Below are 23,219 nucleotides of genomic sequence, written 5' to 3'. Positions count from 1 at the left end.
CACTGTAATGGCACTCTAACTGTCAGTGAACAGAGGAGTAGGCCTTGTAACAGATACATCCAGATCAGCTAGCAAGCGTCTAATCCATACGCATTCAACTGTGGTAGTGAAAGTTGCCTTGTATTTAGCTTCACATGACGATGTGGCAACAATGGATTGTTTCTTGCTAAGCCAAGATATGGAAGATGAGCCAAGAAAGAAAAAATTGCCACTAGTGGAGTGACGTGAATCATAATCACCAACCCAATTAGAATCACTGTAAGCATATAACTGCAGTGGTCCCTCCTTGGCATAAAGCAATCCAAGAGATCTAGTATCTTGCAAGTAACGAAAGACACGCTTAACATCTTGCCAATGCGACATGCGTGGCTGATGTATATATATGCTCAGGGCTGAAATTGCAAATTGTATGTCCGGCCTAGTGTTGCATAGGTAAATAAGACATCCAACTGTTGGAGCATATGTGTGTATATCAAACAAATCACTATCATCATTTAATGACAGCTTTAGTCCATGCTCCATTGGTGTACAGACTGTGGCTTGTAATCTTGTAAGCCAAACTTCTCAAGAAGTTTACCAATGTATCTTGACTGTGATAAACCAATACCTCTAGCATCATGTATGAACTGAATGCCCAAGTAATAGTGCAAAGACCGCAAGTTTGACATCTCAAAAGTTTGCTGCAAATTTTGTTTAAATGCTGAAATTTGATTAGCATGAGTCCCTGTAAGCAAAATATCATCAACATACAGACAAATGATCAGCATGGATCCCCCCTCTTTACATACGTAAAGGGTGGACTTAGATGAGCTGTTTATAAACCCTTGGCTGAGTAAAAATGCATCAATCTTTGCATACCAAGCTTTAGGAGCTTGTTTTAAGCGATTTAAAGCCTTTTTCAGCTTGCAAACCAAGTGTTCGGATCCCTCAACTGCAAAACCTATGGGCTATTGTACATATACTTCCTCATGAAGTTTCGCATGTAAAAATGCAGTTTTAATATATAACTGATGCACAATCCATCCATAATGGGCAGCCAAAGCAACCATAGACCTGATGGTAGTCATTTGGGAGGTAGGAGCAAATGTCTCCTTATAGTCAATGCCTTTCTTTTGTGCATAGCCTTTAGCTACAAGCCTTGCCTTATATTTGTTAATGGATCCATCTGCATTGCGTTTCAGCTTGTGGATCCATTTTGGTCCAATGGCTTTCTTCCCAAACGGCAAAGACACTAAATCCCATGTTTGATTCTTAATGATAGAATCAAATTCAGCTTGCATTGCTGTCATCCAATGCACACTTTGTTGTGCATCCTCAAAAGTCAAAACATTCAGGCTCCTCATTTTCAACTATACTTGCTGCCATAACAAACTCCATGGTACGTGCAGTATTATGCATACGAGCTTGCCTTCTAGTACGACCAGTTATGGGTGCATCCAGATGACTATCTTTCATAGTCTGTAAATACCATCTAGGCATTTGTCTTGCCTCTTGATTGTGTATAAGCTCTTACTGAATTTTAGTTTCAGTACTTTGCTGAATATTCAGATCAGCCAATGGCTGATTTTCTGCATTTCCCAATGGAGCAGCTGGCTGAATATTACGTTCACTTGCTAAAACTCTAGCTGAATCAAAAAATGAAATGGGCAGCAGCCCTTCAAATACATCACGGGCAGCTTGATATGTGCCAAAACCAATAAGGGACAATTCTGATTTTTCATCAAATAGTACATCCCTACTGACAAACATATTTTTAGAGACACGATCACAGAGTCTGTAGCATTTGCTCACACAACTGTATCCCACAAAAATGCATTTGATAGCCTTGTTATCCAATTTTTTTCAGAGTACCTGGGGAATGTGTGCATATGCAAGACACCCAAAGGCACGAAAGTGCCCAACAAAAGGTTTTTGGCTATTCCAAGACTCAAAAGGTGTAACATTCTTTAATGCTTTGGTGGGGCATCTGTTTAAAACATGGCAAGCACACATAACGGTGTCCATCCAAAAGCTGTGTGGCAAGCTCTTTGCTTTCATCATACATCTGGCCATCTCCATGAGTGACCGATTTTTCCTTTTTGCAGCCCCATTCTGCTGTGGAGTATAAGCAATATTAGACTGATGAACAATGCCCTTGTGTTTTAAAAAAGAATTCAGCATAGAGGACATATATTTCTTCCCTTGGTTCAAACAGAGAGTGTTTATTTTATAGCCAGATTGGTTCTTAACAAGTGCTATAAAAGCCAAGAATGCATCATATACTTCTGACTTTTTCACCAAAGAAGAGACCCAACAGAAGCGAGTAAAGTCACAAAATAGTAACATTCTCCCAATGACTTTTTTTGTATAGGTCCACATACATCTGAATGCACTAAGTGTAACTTGGTTGTGGCTCTAAAAGCAACATCATGGGGAAACGAAAACGGATGGATTTTCCCCAAAATACATCCTTCGCACAAGTGCTCAAGAGGTCTCTTCAAAAGAGGTAATCCATCTAGCATCTGTGTACGCTGTAAGAGCATCAAGCTACTATAGTTCACATGCCCCATCCGAGCATGCCATAACTCTGCTTGTATCATAGGAGGAGTAAGAGTGGATGTCAAGTATGTTGACTTATTAAGTGAAAGAGCATCCAACTCATATAACCCATGACATAAAGTGCTAGTCAAGACCAAAGTCGTATTCCTTGTCTCTCACCATGCATCTGTCATCATCAAAGGTGACTTTCAATCCACAACGTGCCAAAGAAGAAATAGAGAGTAGATTCTTTTTCATACCTGGCACAAACAAAGCATCCTGTAGGCGGAGAATAGAGCCATCAATGGCAATGAGCACAATCTCCCCAATATCTCTAATAGGGTATGATGCATTGTTGGCACACTGCACAGACTTGCCAACTGGAGCTGCATGAACAGATGCAAATAAATCTCTGCGAGATGTAATATGCCTAGAAGCACCACTGTAAAAAATCCAAGTGCTTGTATCCTCAGTAGAGCTAAATGCTCTATCAACCCAAGAAGAGTCATAACTGTATGTGTAAAAGCAATAGTCCCTGTCTGCAACAAAGGACGCTAACTGAGTAACAGTGGAAGGAGCATAAAAAACAAACATCCCTGAGTCATTTTTCTTCTCCTTGGTGATGCACTTTCTACACTTAGTGATGTAGTGGATTGGCTTCTTGCATTAATGGCATTTACTCTTCTTGGCTTGCATGCCCCCTTGTTTTTTATTACCCTATGAAGTGCATGAAGTCCCAGAGCTCTGCAGAGCATTCTTTACTTGGCTGGCTTTGCCCTTCTGTCTAGCCATAAAAGCCTGCTTAGAGGCTATGACATCCACACCACAATTTCTTCTTGTTTGCTCCTTCTCTAGAAGCAAACTAACTAATTGAAGAAAATAAATAGGTTGTGGGGCAATCCTCATGGTGAGGTTGAGGGCCGTGTGAAAAGCCAAGTATGAAGGAGGTAATGAGTTCAATGTAGTAGATATCAGCTGTGCATCTGAATAGTACTCATCGACATTCATAAGTTGCTTACGCAAGTCCTGAATTTTATTCAAGTGATCCTGCATAGAATCACCCTCATCCATTTTCAATGTTTCAAGCTCTTTCTTTAAGAAAGAGATGTGAGTCTCATTCTTATCAGCAAACATCTACTCCAAAGTTAGCCGAGCTTCTTGTGAAGAAGCTGTAGACCCAATGTGAGGGATAATGGACCGCTAAACTGCCAATGCAATCAACAAAGCCTGCGCATCCAATGTATCCCATTTTGTTTGAGGTGTTGATCTTCGGGAAAGTGGTTGAAGTGGAGCAGGCTGAACAGACTGAGGTGCCAGTTGTCCACATCCTCCTGGAGGAGGAGTAGTAGGAGCCACAACTCCAGACCTAACTTCTTCTCCATTGATGTAGTCCCAAAGATTTTTCGCAACAAGTACATTCTTCATCATGAAGGACCAAAGTGAGTAGTTGTTACCATCCAATGTGTCCTTCTTGGATACATTGGTAAATACATCTCCTCCCTGATTTGCCATGATACTCAATACCAAGAGGAGGCAAAAGAGCAATGTCTAAGCTGGACCAACTTGGAAATCTCCAAAATTTCCAAAAATTACAGCAAATAGCTTGATGCAATTAGTACATTGAGGTACAGTTTGTCAAAACTATTTGTAATGCACACAGTCCAAGGTGCATTCAATGTTTAGCAACACTATATGAGAAAAAACCCCAAAATTTCTTGCCCCAAAATTGTCCAAAACAGTCTATCTCTAAGTGAGACTGCAGTACATGTGCCAATGTCTTCAAAAAGATCAAAAGACCTAAATTTCACAAAATTTCTGTGTGAAATGTGTCCCAGGGAAAACCAAAGTGGCTTTCGCATTGGGACCCTTCACATCGACACAGGGGATGAATATATTTCCAAACAAATTTTAGAGTATCTTGCATCTCGAGGATCAATGCACTATTCCTTACTCCTCTCAACAAAATGAAGTAGCGGAGCGGAAGAATAGGTCATGCATGGAGATGGCAAGATGCATGCTGAAGAGTAAGAATTTACCTAATTCCTTTTGGTTCGATGCTATTCTATGTGCCGCTTATGTATTGAACAGGTGTACCACGAGAGCTTTACACACCATCACTCCTTATGAGGCATGGACTGGCTGCAAGCCTTCTCTCTCTCATATGAGGACTTATCATTGACGCATGCTGATGTGTCTTCTGAAAAAAGGCTTAAGCTGGATGATAAGGCTTTTCGCTGCATATTTATCGGATATAGTTTTGAAAGTAAAGGGCACCATCTTTATCAACCCTCTAAAAGCAAGGTTATTGTTAGTAGAGATGTTATCTTTGCTGAAAATGCTTCTCACCCCTTGTTGGACTGTTAAAAACAGCCTCCTATTGATGCTTCAGACATCTTTGACAGCCTACTACCACTTTTCCATAATGGTTCCATGGTTGATCCTTCTCCACCTTCATTTCCACCATCTACAAATACATTACAGCATTCTGTTTAGCTTGATTTACAACCACAACAGCATCATGCTACCTTGTCTGAAGAGCAGCCCCCTATTTTGGATCAATTGGAGCATACAAGGGCTGAAGCTCAACAGCCTATAAGAGTCCGTCGCTGTTTGTTAAACACTCTTCTGGACAGCAAACAACCTTTTCCTTTGGCTGCCAGCACACGAGCCTCTGCTAGCAAATATCAAGGTAATCTTCTTGCATGTGCATTGGCGGCTATAGTATGCAATGAAGAACCTCTATGTTATAAAGATGCTTTTTTAGATGATAGTTGGGTGGAAGCAATGAAGCTAAAGATTGATTCCATCCATTAGAACAACACTTGGGAGCTATGTGACTTGCTTCATAGCAAGCGTGCCATTGGTACCAAATGGGTTTTTAAAATTAAAAGAAAGTCAAATGGTTCTATTGATAGGTACAAAGTCGGCCTTGTTGCCAAGGGCTGTGCCAACAAGAAGGGATCGACTTTGAGGAGATTTTTACCCCTACCTCTCGCATTACTATCATCGAGGGTATTATTGCCCTTGCTGCCCACTTTCATTGGGAGGTGCATCAGTTAGACATCAAGATGGCATTTCTCCATGGATATCTCACTGAAGAGATATATGTTTCTCAATCTCCAAGATTTGCAGTTAAAGGCTCTGAGCACAAAGTTTGTCATCTCAAGAAGGCTTTGTATAGTTTAAAGCAAGATCTAGGGGCTTGGTACGCTTGCATACATTCTCATCTATTGCATCTTAAAATTTAAAATAACCCTACTAAGGCTACTCTTTACATTCATCATCAGGGATCTGATTTTATTAGTCTTGTGCTTTATGTTGATGACATGCTTATCACTGGGACTAATGCTGGTCAAATTGCAGCGTTTTAGGCTGATTTAGAGAAGACATTTGCCATGATTAGATCTTGATCTACTTCACTATTGTTTGGGTATCCAATTTGCCACCATTGAGGGGGGCATCATTATGACACAATCGAAGTATAGTAGATAGCTTCTTCAGTGCTTTCAATTTAAGGATTGTAAGTCTGTGTCTACTCCCTTGGAGCATGGTTTTAGATTCACTTCTAATGATGGTAGCGGACCCTTTGATGCTACTTTATATTAGTAGGCGGTTAGATGCTTGATTTATCTATGTCATGCGAGGCTCGATCTTCAATTTGTTGTGTCCTAGTTGACCAGATACATGCACAGCCTTTAGTACTTCATTGGCAGACAGTGAAGCGTGTCTTTCAATATCTTGATGGAACCCATGATCTTGGCCTTTTGTACAGGGTTGATTCTTCACTCTCTTTGCATGGATATTTTGATAATGATTGGACTTGATGTTCATATTCTCGTATCTCTCATAGTGGCAATTGCTTCTTCTTGGGTACATCTCTTGTTTCTTGGTTCAACAAGAAACAAACTACGATTGCTACTTTTAGTTGTGAAGCTGAGTACAGAGCAGTATGCACTGCCACAGTGGAGTGTGCTTGTCTCTGCAAGTTAGTTGCAAATCTTCATGTGCACCAGATGGATCTGACACTTATCCACATGGACAACCTGATTGCTTTGGCCATTGTGCAGAACCGAGTATTCCATGCGTGCACAAAGCAATGGAAATTCATTATCATTATGTTCGTGAGCAGATGTCAGTTGGAGAAATAAAATTATCTTACATACCCATTGAAGACAACTTGGTAGATCTTTTCACGAAGGCTCTTTCGCGACCAAAGTTCCAGGCTTTTTGGCAAGCCTTGAACTTGATTCCATTTGTTCCATGATTTGTCATACTCTGTATTGTCATAGGTTGCTATATCCACTTGGATGAACTTGTGCAATTGTAACCTTATATTTTCTTTCATTTTCTAGGATTTTACTATTTTTCCTAGATCAATCCGTCCATTTCATGGAGGGGGAATTTGTTGGCCATCTTGTGGGCTATGTGTTGATGCCCTTTGATCCATGATTGGGGTTCCCTAGGCATTTAAATTCTCATTAAATGCAATTGTTACCCCTAGTGTCCTAAGACTAAGTGACATTAGGGTTAGGGTTTATTTTAGGGTTTCCTATGACAGTAAAGTGTTAGGGTTTCATGCTTTATTATTTAAAGACACTTAATGCCTCATTTTACACAACTGTGGTATTATTCAATGTGATCGCCTAGAGCGTTGTACTCTCTCTCTCTCTCTCTCTCATTAATTCATTACTTCTCATTTGTGATTGAGTATTGTTGTGTGTCGATTAATTCTTTCATTCTCATTCATTTTCCTTTAAATTATTCAATTTGATCGCCTAGAGCGTTGCACTCTCTCTCTCTCTCTCACACACACACACACACACAATTCATTACTTCTCATTCGTGATTGAGTATTGTTGTGCGTCGATTAATTCTTTCATTCTCATTCATTTTCCTTTAAATTAATCGCACAATTACTCCACGCTTTGGCCAACATTGTGGTCACAATGAAGAAGAGTGCTTGCTTTGATCGACAAAGCTGTTAAATGGATAAGAGATTTACCCCAACTTCCAAGTTTGGGGCAATAGTATACATTGTTCAAGGAAGCGAGATCTCGGCCCTTAGAAGTAAAAACTTGATAGACCCAGACAATGGATCTTGAATGAGAAGTTGTTCCTATATTGGACATTCTCAGCAATATGGGCTTGAGAGACAAAAAATTTCATAATAAGAATCATGTGATGTGTGGCTCCACTATCCATAATCCAAAAAAGTGAAGAAGTGCTCGGAAGGGAATAGTAGGCCTCTACGGTCACCTCGTCAAGAGGTAACTCACAAATATAGACTAAGCTCACATCCTTTGATGTCTACACAGAGATGAGGTAGGCTTGTGGTCCAGTAGGCTAGCTAGTCATGCCTTTTGGAATTGAGAATGAAATTGGCTGTGATAGCTGACCAATGGCATCGTGTGTTTGAGTCCTCCATTGTCCTTGATTTTGGTTGCCATTACTGCGCATCCCTTGTTGTCGATCGAGGGATTGGGGTCTAATTTTTTGGGTTTAGGTTATGTGCCTTGTACCTTTGATCAATACTCCTCATCAAAATGGCGAGCCTTTTGATAGTGTTGGCAATAGTGTTTTTTCTTTGGTACATTCTGCCACCTAGGTTTGAGAACAAACTAGATGTTCCCTTGTGATTCACTTGATTGCTTTTGATTTAATGTTGTTGCTTGCCTTTTCGTGGCTGCCCCTTTTGAGAAGTGGTAACAAGAGACCCCTATAAGAGTGATTGGTCATACTTTGAAACTAGTCAACTAGTCGAGTGTAACGAAGGAGCTGACACTCAAATTCATGAAACATAAAGCATAGGGTACTGTAAAATCACTTACTAAACAAAGTGAAAATATTTCTTTGGGAGCTTATTTAGGAAGAATGTGACTTGGTAGTTAGGGGACTTAGCAGACCTCATACTGGAGAACTTTGCGAGTAATCGTTGATATTCAGCCAACTTGACCTTAAGGTCATCCCGCTTTGTGATCCTAAATTCTTGGGGCTCATTGTTGAGATTTATACGACTGGTCTTATCCCAAGCTGCATAGTAGTCAATCAAGTGTTCCCAACCTTTTGATGCAAGGTCAAAAAGCTGTTAACTATGAATGAAACTTTGGGAGTAATCCTTATATCAACTCAAGGATGTTTGAGTCATTTTTGGTCTTTGAAGAATGAATCACCTCATATGGAAGAAGGCGAGGGTATGGTTGGGGTCCGAACCCCTATATAATATCCTGCAAGCTCTATGAGTTTGGGCATGCCTCATTAGGTTTGACCAAGTAGTACAATTAGACTCGTTGAAATGAGGCTTGTCAGTGAATGCAAGCTTGGCAAACTAAGAGGAAGAGTTGTGATGTGTCAAATAAGAGGGGAAAGAGGGATAGAAGGAAGGATAGGATTGGTAGGTAGAAATGGGCAAAGAGTGGCTAAAAGATGTCGATGGAGGAGGCATTGGAACTCTATAGCCCTGCCCCGTTGTGGGTTGAGGCACTGGAGGATAACCAAGATGTCCACTAGGTATGGCCATGTGGGCAAACTGTGGTACTAGCTAGTCCACACTTGAGAAAGCTTGGGAGGGTGTCTCATGTGAAAAACCTAGAAGTGTGTGAGATGGAGGTCGAGCCTCCCCTATAAGTGCATGTGCACTACTTGGTTGTGGGAAAGTAAAGGACCTGAATGTTTGAAGAACCCCTTGGTGTGATGTGAGATGTCACTATGGTGGCATGTGAAATGGAAAGGTGAAAGGTGGTAATAGAAATGGAGATGCAGTGGAAAAAGTAGGTTGGTTGGGTGGGAATTTAAATTGAGGTGATGATGAAGTAAAAGTGAATTCATTAAATTGATTTTTTGAATTTAATCTTTGAAATTGAAGTATGGATGATGATGGCAAAGAAAAGTGTGATGTTTCACCAACTTCCAAATGACCTTGCAATTTAAAACTTGAAGGAAAAGGAGAAGGGAAACTTATACAAGGGTTTATATATATTTTTCTTATAAGCACCTCTTCTTGTATTTACATTTATGAGTCCTCCTTAGGATTTCAGCTATTGTGAATTGATTGAGAAATTATGGGTACTTAAGCACATGATTTTATGGCTTATGATGACTCTCAAATGGCATTGGAAGTAATAGATGTGAGTTTGGTTGAGCAAGTACTTATCCATCTGTTTTGCAAACCATATATCTCTCAAATGGCATTGGAAGTAATAGATGTGATTTTGGTTAAGCAAGTACTTATCCATCAGTTGCAACCACATATCTCTCAATTAGTTCAACAAGGTGTAATGCAGGCTCTTATCAATCTCTATGATAACAATATCTTAAAAGGGTGTATATGTAATGTTGAAGCTAAACACATGTTGTTAGGACTACTGACTATGGAAAAATTGGAGCTTCAAGCTGATTTGTGGGCATCAATGAAGTATTTTTGCAGCAGTGGTACTACTCTTTTATAGTCTTTTCAAGGTGGGAATGTATTACATTAGTTGGTATCATTGCTTAAGCAGTCATCTTACCCACAATTAGAATACATTGGTATTACTTTCCACTCTCTTTGCTGAGATTGATACTAGTCATCAATGGGCTACAATGGTTCATACACCTCAATTGGTTAGTAGGCGATCATGGGCTTTATTAGAAGGATAGGTAGCATGGGAAAACTTGGATGTTGGTATGCTTTTATTGGTCAAACTTCTTGGGAATTGTTCTACCAAGATAGAGGAATATGCTATCTTCATCTTGATTTGTCTTTGTATCTACCATGATGATATTCGCCATTACGTAGAGATGGCTATAATTCTTTTGCTGAAGCATGTTGCATGGAAAAAGAAAATGCTTGCATTAATTGCTACTTGGTGCAATAACTTTAAGGATAGCACTTAGCTCATTCTACAAGATGCGGTTACTTCTTTGGAACATTTTGATGCTAGTCTTATGTCCAAATCTGTAGAATTAGATCATGGACAATAAGTATACTTTGTACAAAGCTAGGATGAAGAGGATTATTCCATAGATCTTGGACATCAAATCAATGGGAATCAACCAAATGCACTGCTAAATTCTTTGTTTCTTCAAGGTAACGACGATGCTAAAATGGACAATGGGTTCTATGATGGGCAAGAGGTATCACCAAAATCTTGCAAAGAAGTAGGAACTATAGAAGCTGAAGTAAAAATAGACATGCTTGACATAGGAGTAGATGGAGAAGAAGAAACAATAGATACTCTGTGTTAGTTTTTCCAATAGGATGGCTAGTCCCATGTGGAGTGTCTGTCCTTCTTGCAAAATTAGTAGATGTGTGTATTGAATCTAAAGGGGATAAAACAATTTTTTCTTCAAGTAATTGCTTGCCCAATGCATAAGGATGCGGTCATACTTTGCTCGTGTGACATCATAAGGTGTAGAGACTCCATAGTAGTCTAATGTATCTCTACCTATTTCAAATCCTTGCAGAGCAATTTGTGAGGCCTACTCCTACTCGAGTCTCTACATGGAGGGATTGGGAGATTGAAGCGGTGAGGAAGTGTTTGAAATCATCGTTCCTTTGTGAACTTGTTTTGATGACAAGCTATTCAATCAAAAGCCTAGTTTCTTTGATGAGTACCCAGCTCTGTACCATGTAAAGTACTACTCGTCTATAGGTAACAAACACAATCGTATGACAAAGCACAAAGTGATAAATAGCACAGTTAGGGTTAGTGTTATGTTCCTTGATATTCGAATGGGCGCTAGTAGCATTGGTCACAGTGGTTATGAAGTGACTTAGTGCGAATGCACTAAGGATACTTCGGGATTAGGGTTGTTGAGTTTTATAAAAGGAACTCAAGGCCCTATTGTGCACATTCATTATGTGATCACCACTCTTGGTCTCTTGGCTTGTTGTTCGACGTATTTGTGCACCCAGATGGTGTGGGTTGGTGGTATTGGACATCAACCCTTGGGATGTGGTTGTGACTAGGAGTATTGCTAGCTTCCAAGCTGGAGGGTGAGCTCATTTGACTCTAAGCCTAGGATGTGAGTTTGATGTCTAGCCCCTTTTATTGTGAGCATGACTTGCATTGCGTCGTAAATGTTATCACACTTTTAACATTTAATGTTTATGTTGATTTTAACATTACTTCTAATATTGACATTATTATTATTAACATTAACTTTATTGTCAATGTTGTTGGGTGTTGAAGAGAGAGAAAGACATTGAATCAATTGGGAAGCGAGAATGGATTATCTTGTGGAGAGAGAAATGTTGAATTCTGTGTCCAATTGTACAGAAGTGATGATTAGAGAGAGAATATGTGGGGGGAAAACATAATCATTTTTAGTAGGCCATTGAGCTTTTCAGATGGGAAAGGTGAGTGTGTAGAATCTGTAGCACAGTCAGGAAGATTATTGATAGATGGGGGAGCCATTGGGACTAGCACGTTTTGAATGGATGTCTATCCGTGATGGTGTGTGTAGCAAACGGGGTCAAGCAGACTTGAAGGATTGTGAAGAGTAAGTCTTGGGGGAACGGATCCTCTTGTGCCATATCGATAAGGAAGGAGATGGATTCTCTTCTTGACGGGCTAACTCGGGGGGCAACCCACAGAAAATATTTCCATGGCTGTATCTTCTAAATGCCATGTAGTTCCTTCTAATAAAAAGTCTTTACTTGACTTTTTCTAAAATAAAGTTTAATCTTCTCTTCACAAGGCTTTTTTTGAAATCGTTTTTGTCCGTTTGAAGATGCCTCCCTCCTTGACTCCACATTAATTTAAAGAAAAACCGGATCCGGTCTTGTATTTAAAGTAGACCGTTTTTGCTGCTCTTCTCTCTCTCCCACTCCTTGATCTTCAAATAATCTATTCTCTCAATCACTCTGAAAACCTCTCCTCTTGTCAATACGGTGCCTTTTCACAGTGTGCCTCCCTTTGATGCGCCCATTTCCACAGAATCTCAACACATGGAGGATGCCCATTCGGCTTCTCTCGATCTTGAACACACACATGGGCAGCATCCCAAAGCTTCTTCTTCTTTCAAGTCCGAAGGAGATTTGTCCATTGTGCCGATTCTCTAAGGTCAAGTGAAGGAAATGCAGTAGTATTTGGTTGAACTGTGCATTCCCCATTTTCCATTTGTGCACATAGCTCGGAGGACATTGTCTCTTTATTTTCAACCCGATTCTTTAAAGGAGAGAAGAAGGAATGTGACGAGAGGAATACTGACTCATGGTTGGCCAAATGGATGATGTATTTTGATTTGTATCAATTTGATGGTGACACTTAGCGCATCAGGTAGATACAAATCATGTTATAGGGGAAGGTGTATGCTTGGTGGGTTGGCTTATGTCCTAAGCCGACGACATGGGCTGATTGTCGATTTGTTCTTCGGGAATGTTTTGTGACCGATTATTGGGTTGAAAATTATCGAATATTATTTGAGTTTGAAATTTTTCGAAGAGCTTAGATGTGTACTCTTAGGAATTTAAAGATTTATTGCACAAAGTAAAGGCCTTGGAAGATCCTCAAGCACTGCTTTACATGTGATACCTTCTCGGATTGTTGTTAGACTATTTGAATGAGGTGCTTGGTAATCCTCTTCACTCGCTCGAGGATGTCTTCAAGAATGTAAATAATTTTGATAATACTTTGGTTGCAAGTAGAGGCAGCTAGTTGAATTGGGATTTTCATTGAGTTGCACCAATTTTTAAGTCAATGAAATTGTTTATCCCAATAGCATCTCATTGATTGACTTTGGAGTTATATAAGTAAAAAAATGGCAAGTGTAAGGTCACTTGCAGTGAGGATCACTCGAAGGGTCGTTGTTTTGCTTGTCATTTGCCAACGGGTCATTTTTTCAATGATCGCGTGTGCCCCTAGAATATAAAGGTGAAGTTACTTCCAATAATTTGATAAATACTCTTGAGAACTTGGTATTTCTTGTCAAATTTTATTTGAAGAATATTTTGTTAATGCTAGCAATAGCAAGAGTAGTCCCATTAATAAAATTGTTTTGGCCCACATGATCTTTTAAAGGTCACAGGGCATATAAATGACCAAGATGTCACAGTTTTATTGAGCAATGGTTCTACTCATAATTTTATTTTTTTTCATTTGATACAGAGATTGCAATTCCACATGGTATCTGCTAATCGAGTTTATCATGTGAAATATGTGGAGGGGCCTACGGTGGATTGTTGGGATCAAAGGATGCTAGTCTTGGATTTTCCGATTCAACAGTGCCATTAGATCATGGACTTCTGATTTATGAACCTTGACCATGTGGATGCCATTTCTAGTATACCATGGGTTTTAAAAAAGTACTCCTTGTATATTGATTATAAAAATCATATACTTTCTTTTGAGCTTAATGGTCATTTCCATAAGATTGAGAGTTGTTTACCCTCTAGGATCACAAAAAATAATGCACATACGATTTCAACAATGGAGTCTCACTTGATGTTTTGCCAATCCAACTATTACTACTTATATTTGTTTTGTTGTACAAGTTCAATCGTTTGATTATCAATCAATTTTTAAAAATAATAATCTTAATATGAGTTTAAATGTAAGTGAGTATTTGGATCCAATATTACATGGCTATGCCAATGTTTTCAGTTCGAACTACCTGATGAACTTCTATAATCTCATGGAGTCTTAGACCATAAGATTGAATCTTTGTATGAGAGCTATCCCATCTCTTAGTAACCTTATAGGTTAAGCTTGAAAAAGAAGGATGAGATAGCTAGGAAAATTTAAGACTATTTGGCTAAGGGTTATATTGAGCCAACTTCCAAGTAAATATCCATGGGACGCACTTGTCCTTCTCGCAAAAAAAAAAAGGATAGCATGATGTGCTTTTTTGTCAATTACAAAGGTCTCAATAAGGTGACCATCAATAATAAATATCCATTGTTGAGGATGGATGACCTTATAGATTAATCTAAGCTTTAGATACCATCAATATGAATAGCTTCAGAGAATGTTCCAAAAATTGCATTTCGAATGTAGTATAGACATTATCAATTTTTGCTTCTACCTTTTGGATTGACCAACGCTCTTGCAACTTTCAAATAATTGATGAATGATTTATTTCATTTGTACCTTGAAAAGTGAATAATCATTTTTCTCGATAGTATTCTTATTTATAGTGAGTTGTTCGAGAAACATGTCAAACATTTGCGTATTGTCGTGCGTCTCTTAAGATGAGAGCTATGGTTTGCTAAACTATCCAAGTGCAAATTCGTTCACATGGAAATGTTATACCTTGGTTTTGTCATCACGATCGATTGCATTCGGATTGATCTCGAAAAGGTATGAGCCTATTTCGGGGACCTTAAGGCAAGCAAAGTGTTTTTTAGGTTTTACATGTTTGTTCCGTAAATTCATTAAGGACAATGCTTATATTGCCAAACTCTTCATACGCTTGCTTTAGGGTATTTGAAGCAAGAAGAAGTTTGTTAGTTCACAGGTTTAATATTAAAATGGTGTGTTACGACTGCATTGATGTTGCAAATTATTGATCTGAATGAACCTTTTTAGGTTTATACATATGTGAGCGATTATGGTTTAGGTGCTGTCCTTTATCAAGATGGCTGACTTATAACATTCGAGAGCCGTAAGCTCATCGATGTTTAAATGCATTTTACCACCCAAGAGACAGAATTGTTAATGGTCATCCATGCGATTAAAGTATGACACCCAGTTTATTATTTGGATGGACTACCACTCAATTTAATATCTATGTGAGCAGCTTGATTTCTATGGCCGCAAGGCGAGTTGAGGGGGATTTCTGCAAGAGTTTGACTTTGAAACTCACCATAAGAAGGGCACAACTAATATGGTTGCTGATGCTCTTAGTCAAATTCCTGAAGTCAATGTCTTTTTCTTCTCCAAACTTTCGATTGATTTCTATCTTTCTCTCAAAGGACGTTTCCAAAATGATCTTCACTTTGGTGAGATTTGGCAACTAGTTCAAGAGGGATCTAGTAGCCCAAGAAGCTTAGGTGATCTGAACGGTTGAAGGCTAGTTACTTAGAGAAAGATGACAGAAAAATAATCCATTCAAAATTCATTACTTTTCATGCAAGGCAAGGTGTGTGTGCGCGATGATTAGGATATCAAATTTATATATGTGTCATGATGCACTGAGTACTGGACACTCTGTTATACACTAGACTTTGGCCTTGGTTACTCATTATTTTTATTGGCCGCATATGAAGACTTTGGTTGAGTCATATGTGCATGTGTGCTCACAGCGTCAGCTTAACAAAGCTGAACGGCACAGACATGTGAGGATGTTGCATGCTTTACAATTCCTTGATAGAAAATAGAGTAGCAATTCTATGGATTTTGTGGTAGAATTTCCCTATATCAATCAAGGTCATGACGTAATCTTGATTGTGATCGACCAATTGACGGAAATGACTTGATTTATTCCTACAAAGACGAATGTGAAAAGCCATGAATTGGTTGGTCTCTTTATTGAATAACTTTATAGACTTTATGGTTTGCCCGACAAAAAAGTTAGTGATTGGGATCGTAAGTTCACTTGCCATTTGTGGCGAATGGTATTCAAGAAGTTGGAAACTCATGTTGTCCTTGGAACATCTAGAAACGGATGGCCAAAACGAATAGATGAATCAAACCATGGAGAATATGCTTCGTGCATATGTCTCTTGTAGACAATCTGACTGGGAGTGTTATCTTTGTTAGATTGAGTTTGTTTATAATAGTGCTAAGCATTCGGCTAATGGTTATAGCCCATTTATGCTTATATACGGCTAGAGCCGAAACCACCGATTGCCACAAAGCCTAGGGAGATGAAAATGCAGTCCGTAGTGTACTTTTTGCACAATATGGAGGAGATGTTGATGATTGCTGAAGTGGATTAGTATCGTACCACATTTTATGCTAATCAACATCTTACTCCCAGAGCGCTGCAGGAAGGCATTTGAGCTAATCTTAAAGTCCCAAAGGACTCCGATGCAATGATTATCGACATGTGCTATAAATTATCTTCGAGATATTGCGGTACTTTTGAGATTACCAAGAAGATAAATAGTGTATCCTATGAGTTAGACTTACCTTTGGAAATCCGTGTTCACATTGTGTTCCATGTGAGTCGTTTGAAAGAACAAATGGGATAAGATGAGTAGATTGTGCCGATTGAGAAAGTTTTGTGGCTTGAGGATGTTGCTCGGTATGTTCCACTTGAACACGAATTTGTTCTTGAACTTAGGACTAAATGATCCCATCAGACCGTTTATCCCGAGTTCTTGGTCAAGTGGAAAAAGCTCTCGGAGGTGGAGGCTACTTGGGAGTTGGTATGCTCATTGAAGACTCGTTTTACTCACTTTGTCTTCTTTGAGGATATTGCTAAGGACAACAACCATTCATAAGGGGGGAAGTGTTATGTCCTTGGACGTTCGGATGCATGCTAGTAGCATTAGTCATGGTGGTTACGAAGTGACTTAGTGCGAATGCACTAAGGATACATCGGGTTTAGGGCAGTAGAGTCCTATAAAAAGGACTTAGGCCCTATTGTGCACATTCATTGTGGGATTACCACTCTTGGACTTGGCCGTCGGCCGATACATCCATTTACTGGGATGTTGTGGGCTGGCGGTATAGGACGCCAACCCTTGGGATGTGGTCGTGATCCAAAGTGCTGCTAGGTCCTAGGGTCGGGGGTGAGCCCGTTCAGTTCTAAGGTTGGGAGGCGAGTCTAATGTCCAACCCATAGTAATAGGGAATGGCTGTCCCAAGGCCATGGAATGCGGGAATGGCGTCCTGAACGGATGGGCGGAATGGGGATGCCAAAATAGGATGGGGACGTCCCCTGTCCCATCCCCAACAGCCGTCCCCTCCATCTAGGCCGTCCCCTACCCCGTCCCCTTGTCATGTCCCCTGTTAGGGGACGTTTTTGACTTTTTTTTTTGGGTGGGAGTGGGTGTCTTTTAGGGGGTGGTTTTTTCGCATGTTCTTTGGTAGTATACATTCACCAACACACATAGTAACATGGGACGGGTTTTGGGGACAGGGATGGGAATAGGGACGGGCCCACGGGGACAAGAATAATAAATTGCCATCCCCTGTTACCATGAGGGGGCTCTAACATGGAGATGGCAGGAACCTACAAAATGGCCATCCCCTATTACTATGGCCAAACATCCATCCACCACATCATATGCATACATTTTCAAATGCTATTTATGTATGCCGTTCCCTCCTGCGTCCCACCCCCCGTCCCCGTTCCTTGCTTTTAGCTGTCCCCCGTTCCCGTTCCCGTTCCCCGTTCCATGTTACTATGGTCCAACCCCTTTTATTGTGAGTATGGCTTGCGTTGTGACTTGTGTCTCATGTGTAGGTTGGATCCTAGGGGGACACGCTAGTTAGGGTAGCTTGGAGACAACGAATATTGAAGAAGAATAATGAGTAAATGAATATATACGATGCCCATGCAGCAAACACAGTGTGTAAAGTGAGTATTGACCCCCGAACTCTTGTGTCAAGTTGGGGAGTGTTGTACTTTGATGGATCCTGAATGTCAGCTAGTAGCCTTTAGAAATAGCATGCTAGCAGCAAATTCAGGTCCTTGATGGCTTCAAACTGCAATTTTTGGACCCAAGGTTTCACCCATCCCTGAAACCCTAAAACAGAAACCCTAAAACAGAAATCACCCATCCCTGAAAGAATAAGCACCAACCCTTCAAAAGCAGTTCTGTCTCTCTGCTGTCCCAGCAGCAAAAATTGACCCCTTTTGCTCTCAGCTGGTCATCACTGGAAGTGCCGGCCATTGAGAGAAGTTATAAGAAAACCCCAAGACCACACTACAAGAGGCTGTTGTCTATTCCTACTCAAAGAAGAGCTAGCTAAAGACAATGAGCAAATCACCATGTGGTGCTAGACATGATGATTCGGGAGCTTAGTGTGTACTGATACCACAGAGCTCATAAAAACAAGGACAGAATAGCTTTCCTTGTCATAGAACTCACATACAGGAAAAATATATTTGGGAGCTATTAGAAGTGTTCATATCACACGTTTATGGGTGCCCATGGCTGTAATTTATGGAAAGCCTCTTTATTGTGTATTTGGTTATTGGCCAGCCTATTTTATGGTAGGACAACAACTTTATTTTTTTCTTTCAAAGAAGGAAGTGTGTCCATGGTCAGTAATTCATGTACGAGCTTGTGGAGTGTGTGAGTTGGCTTTGGACCATTGTACTCTTGATTCTCACAATGGATTTCTTTTCCCAGTTACATCTTGTGTATCATCTCTTTCATCAATCTTGTCTTTCATTATTCCATTGCTTGTTCTTCTCTTCTAACATGCTATTAGATGTTTAGGTTGGTTGGAGGAGTTCTTGTGTTTTTTGTGATTTTGTTTCCAGCTATTCATGTGCATATACGTTGCCTTGTTGAGATTGAGGTTGCATTCTTTCTACATTTGTTGACCTGTGGCATGCTGCAAGTTTGTTGTGCTTTTGTGGTGACTGTTGTTTTCTTAATAGAAAGTGACTCTGCTGTCATTGACATCTTGTTGTGTGCTTGTGCAATCACCTTGTGTGCATCGTTAGTTGCTTGTCTCTACTGCCGCTTAGTGGCACATGTGTCCTCTTGCCTTCACTTGGCATTGACTTGGTCTACCTTTGCTATCATTCTCTGTTCTTCGTGTTGCTTTGACCTGTACACTTTGTGTTTGATTGCCATTTGCACGTGCATTGATATTATTGTGTTGACATAACTTGTTTGATGTGACTGTGTTGTTGTGTGTTTAAGTGTTGTTGTTGTATGCAGGTCAGTGTTGTCTTTTTATGTGTTGTCAAATATGTTTGGATTTGAATCCTAGATTCATGTGAGTTGGTTTGATGGTGGTTTACACATTGCAGCTAGATGATTGAGTCTGTCCTTGCATTTGTCGTACGTGCTTGTGCTAAATCTTTTATTACCAAATCACACTCCCTTTCCTGCTCTCTTTCAAGCAAGGTAACATGCGAGTAATTTCCATTTCATTTCACTTCCATTATGATCATACTAGTGCCCTTGAGATTGTGATTCTCAACATTGCAATTGTGAGTAATTTCCATTTCTTTTCACTTCATCGGAGGTACAAGGTGGCTAGCTTGACGACTCTGCTTTCAAAGAGGGATTATGGCCTTTGGACAAGGTGCTTTCTTATGGAGACACATCTAGCAGAGTACATGCTGCTGGAGTATCCATGTTGCATCTTGGATGTTCTTGTTCTTTGCTTGTTCGCATGTGCTCAGCTCTTAAAACTAAGGACAAACTAGCTTTTCTTGTTGTGGAACTCACTTACATCAAGAATATGTATAGGAGGAGATTAATTCCAATCAGCAAGAAGAGAGAAAATGAGGGAGAGAACATGTGGCACTGTATATATGGGCGTGATCACCTACAATTTGGCAATTCTTCCAAAAACTGTATGTCAATAACTCCTCTAGGAGAAGGCTCTAGTGGGATTAGAACCTTTGGGTTAGTGAATAGAAGGTGTTGTTTGTCATCAGACCTAGTATAGTGTGCATGCACACATGCAAGGAAAAACACATCGACTTCTTCCACCCAAGGTTTACACACTACATTCATCAACATCACAACATACATTGACAGAATATATGATGGTCTTCAGAATAGCAGCCACTTCTCGTTTCCTCCCTCTTCTCTTGTACTTGATAATAGGCAGAACTTCCCTTTGAATGCATGCTTTCCTTCTCTTCCACTAGCGCTCTCTTCCTCCAGTATACTTTTGAACTCCTTGTCACCTTCTTCTTAGTGAGGGCTTCTCCCCTTCGTCTCCTCCACTTGGTTGCTTTCAACACTTCATGATGGCTCTTCTTCTCTTCTTGGCTTTTACTCCTGACTGCTTCTCCTCGATGAGGGCTCATCCTCTTGGCCAACAGTTTCTCCTCTTCCCCTGTTGAACTCCTCAATAGCTTCTTCTCCATGCTGCTCCTTCACTCTGGCTTGTAGGGGCTTGTCCTTTGATATCCCTCAATGATTCTTCTCCATGCTGCTCCTTCACTCTGGCTTGTAGGGGCTTGTCCTTTGATATCCCTCAATGATGACACCAACAACGCCCCGCCCCCCTCTTGGCCAACAGTTTCTCCTCTTCTCCTGTTGAACTCCTCAATAGCTTCTTCTTCATGCTGCTCCTTCACTCTGGCTTGTAGGGGCTTGTCCTTTGATATCCCTCAATGATGAAACCCTGGCCCCAAAAAAGTATTGGGTCAGAGGAGGGACATTTTAATGTGAGCTTTGAATTAAAGAGCCCAAAGCTATTATTTCAGTGAGTTGTGGCACTCATTTGAATTGCTGTGACAATCACTTTGAAGCTACATGATGAGAAATGATGACATGTTTTGCTATTGCCACCCTGCCTAGATTGGCACCTTGTTATGCTAAAGCTTCCTTATGACATCAAAGGATATTGGAATTTAAGGTGACTAATGATGGCTGTATCATGCAGTGGACCATAAATCAGGAGATATAGGATCTATTTGCCAGGCAATTGACATTGCAAAAGGACCTTACTAGAAGCAGCATTTTGTGATTGCATGGCAGTTAGATGGTAGACCATTGTCGAGGCATCCTGTGTAGCAGAGCTGCAAGCTTTGGAGAGTGGCAGACAGTTTGATTGCACCTCAAATTAGGGTGATGACTTCAAGGCATGAGACTAATCTTTGGAAAACGTGCCACCTCATGCCTCTCAAATCTTAGTTTCTAACACAGCAGTCTAAATATTAGAAAAGCCCAAAAGCTCCCTTTGATAGGCAAATCTACTTAGAAATCTCATCAATTTCATGTCCACACACAAGATCCTAAAGCTTATGCCAGAATAGCTACTCTGTATGTTACCTACTAAAAGTGTGGCTTGGGCGGAACAAGAATGCCAGATGAATCAGGCAGACCAATCTAAGCAGACAGATTTGTATCAACAGGCCTAGATGGTCCATGTGAATACTAATGGCTAGACAGCCAGCTATGCAAGGATGCACCTATAAAGGGTGCTCAATCACAGGCTCACACACAGATGGCTTCCTCTTTAAATAATCTGCTTCTGAGCTGATTGGTGGTGCAAACCTTTGGACAACATATGTTTCAGTCAGTCTCATGCATGGGATATTGGTCAGGAAGGATCTGAGCAAGTTAGCATTTGCTAGCACACTGAATACAATCTTCACCCTCTTCTCTAGCTGTTATTTACCGTTCGAGATTTGCATTTGCAGGATTCATTTATTGACCATGTTCCCCTTATTTCTATGTAACAAAATATCCCTTGGTAAGGTAATTTCTAGTTTCAAGCCTGCAGGCTTGACAGTAATAACCTCTTTCTTCACTCTGTTCTTTGCTGAAAATTTCCATATCTGATTAATATTGATTTTGAGTCCTCTAATTATGAACTTGCTTTGTGACACAGTCCCACCTTGGGCATGCTTAATTGATCGGGCTATAGTAGGCATAAATATCTATTGGAGATCAAACCTGTCTTTATGTTTTGTGATGTTTACAAGGTCTAAATAATTCTCTGTATTGATTGACAGCCTTGTTTGCCAGCGCCTATGTGTACTAGAGGTTCTGAAGTTACAAAGGTAGCCATAGAACCGGTATCAAGAAGCCTTGTTTTGCCTACAGAGGGGTCACTGCAATTTTACAGTGCCTTTTATGATCGGCATATGGGAGAAGTAGGTGCAATGCCCAAATTTTGTTGAACAAAAGCTCTGTTTATCGGTGAACAGAAGCTCTGATGACATATTAAGTTGAACTGTGGTTCTGATAGATTAAATTTTCATTCTAGGTTGAAATATGCCCACGCAATTATGTCTCAGTTAGCTCAAAAGGAAGGAAGAATGCTGGCAAGAGTGATCCACTGGTAAGTAATATCTCTAATTAAAGAACCCAATTGATTCTTTTGACTTGTTATGCTGGCTGTGTCAGAAATTTTAAATGGCAAATGCAGGATCTAAGAATTTATACATATGATTTGTATGATATCACGAAGCGGTACTTCTTAGATAAAACATGCTGAACTTCAACTTAGGCATGGAGATTGATATGTGGGTTTCTGTTTTACTTGGAATTCCAAACATTATGCAGAAACATGTACAACTAGGTAGTTGCTCTCTTCATTAGATGCATTTTGAGTTAATCAAGTCCATCTGCAATGGTATTGTGTGGATGAGAGGATGAGAATGTAGGATATGGACACATGTGTGGGTGTGGTGTTCGGGATGGAGCTTGAGAGTGAGGAATGGCAGCTATAGTGGATGGAACTCTATATGAGAGAGAGAGAGAGAGAGAGAGAGAGAGGGAGAGAGAGAGAGAGACTCTTCGGAGACATCTGATAAAATTGGAACGATACAGAGAAGATTAGCATGGCCCCTGCGCAAGGATGACACGCACAAATCGAGAAATGGTCCAAATTTTTGATTTATGGGGGAAGCTTTCGTCGGAACTTCAGGGTAGGCAACCCTTTCCTGCCCTGGCTATGGATCGCCCTTGGCAGGAGTGGGACCTTGCAGGCCGGTTGAGTCTGGAAAAGGCCTCTACTAATCAGGTGTATCATCTTCTTATTAAAGATCACCAATGGCTGGGTGTGAAAGCTAATACTGTTTGGGGCCTGCGGAAATCACTGTCATGGTGGCAGGCAACGCTGATGGAGGGATGGCAGAATAGGGCACCTTTCAAATACAAGGTCTTTCTGTGGCGGGTAATGATT

The 23,219-nt window shown here is 40.3% G+C and overlaps 1 protein-coding gene and 1 non-coding gene across 2 annotated transcripts in view; both read left to right on the top strand.

The window, feature by feature from the left end:
• LOC148034619 (uncharacterized) overlaps nucleotides 1-23,219 on the top strand; it is a 143,646-nt gene that overhangs the window by 75,851 nt on the left and 44,576 nt on the right. Inside the window, exons 8-9 of the mRNA XM_087680692.1 lie at nucleotides 22,045-22,185; nucleotides 22,299-22,373. Coding sequence (XP_087536818.1) covers nucleotides 22,045-22,185; nucleotides 22,299-22,373 — 216 coding nt within the window. The remainder of the gene's footprint in view (nucleotides 1-22,044; nucleotides 22,186-22,298; nucleotides 22,374-23,219) is intronic.
• LOC148034620 (U6 spliceosomal RNA) lies at nucleotides 22,826-22,928 on the top strand. The gene has a single exon (XR_015691244.1). It is a non-coding gene; the product is annotated as a U6 spliceosomal RNA (small nuclear RNA).

Source organism: Lygodium microphyllum, chromosome 6 (genome assembly GCF_053477565.2).
Source record: "Lygodium microphyllum isolate KBCC chromosome 6, Lygodium_microphyllum_v1.1.10, whole genome shotgun sequence".
Lineage (NCBI taxonomy): Eukaryota > Viridiplantae > Streptophyta > Polypodiopsida > Schizaeales > Lygodiaceae > Lygodium > Lygodium microphyllum.
This window is presented reverse-complemented; position numbering and strand designations above follow the sequence as displayed.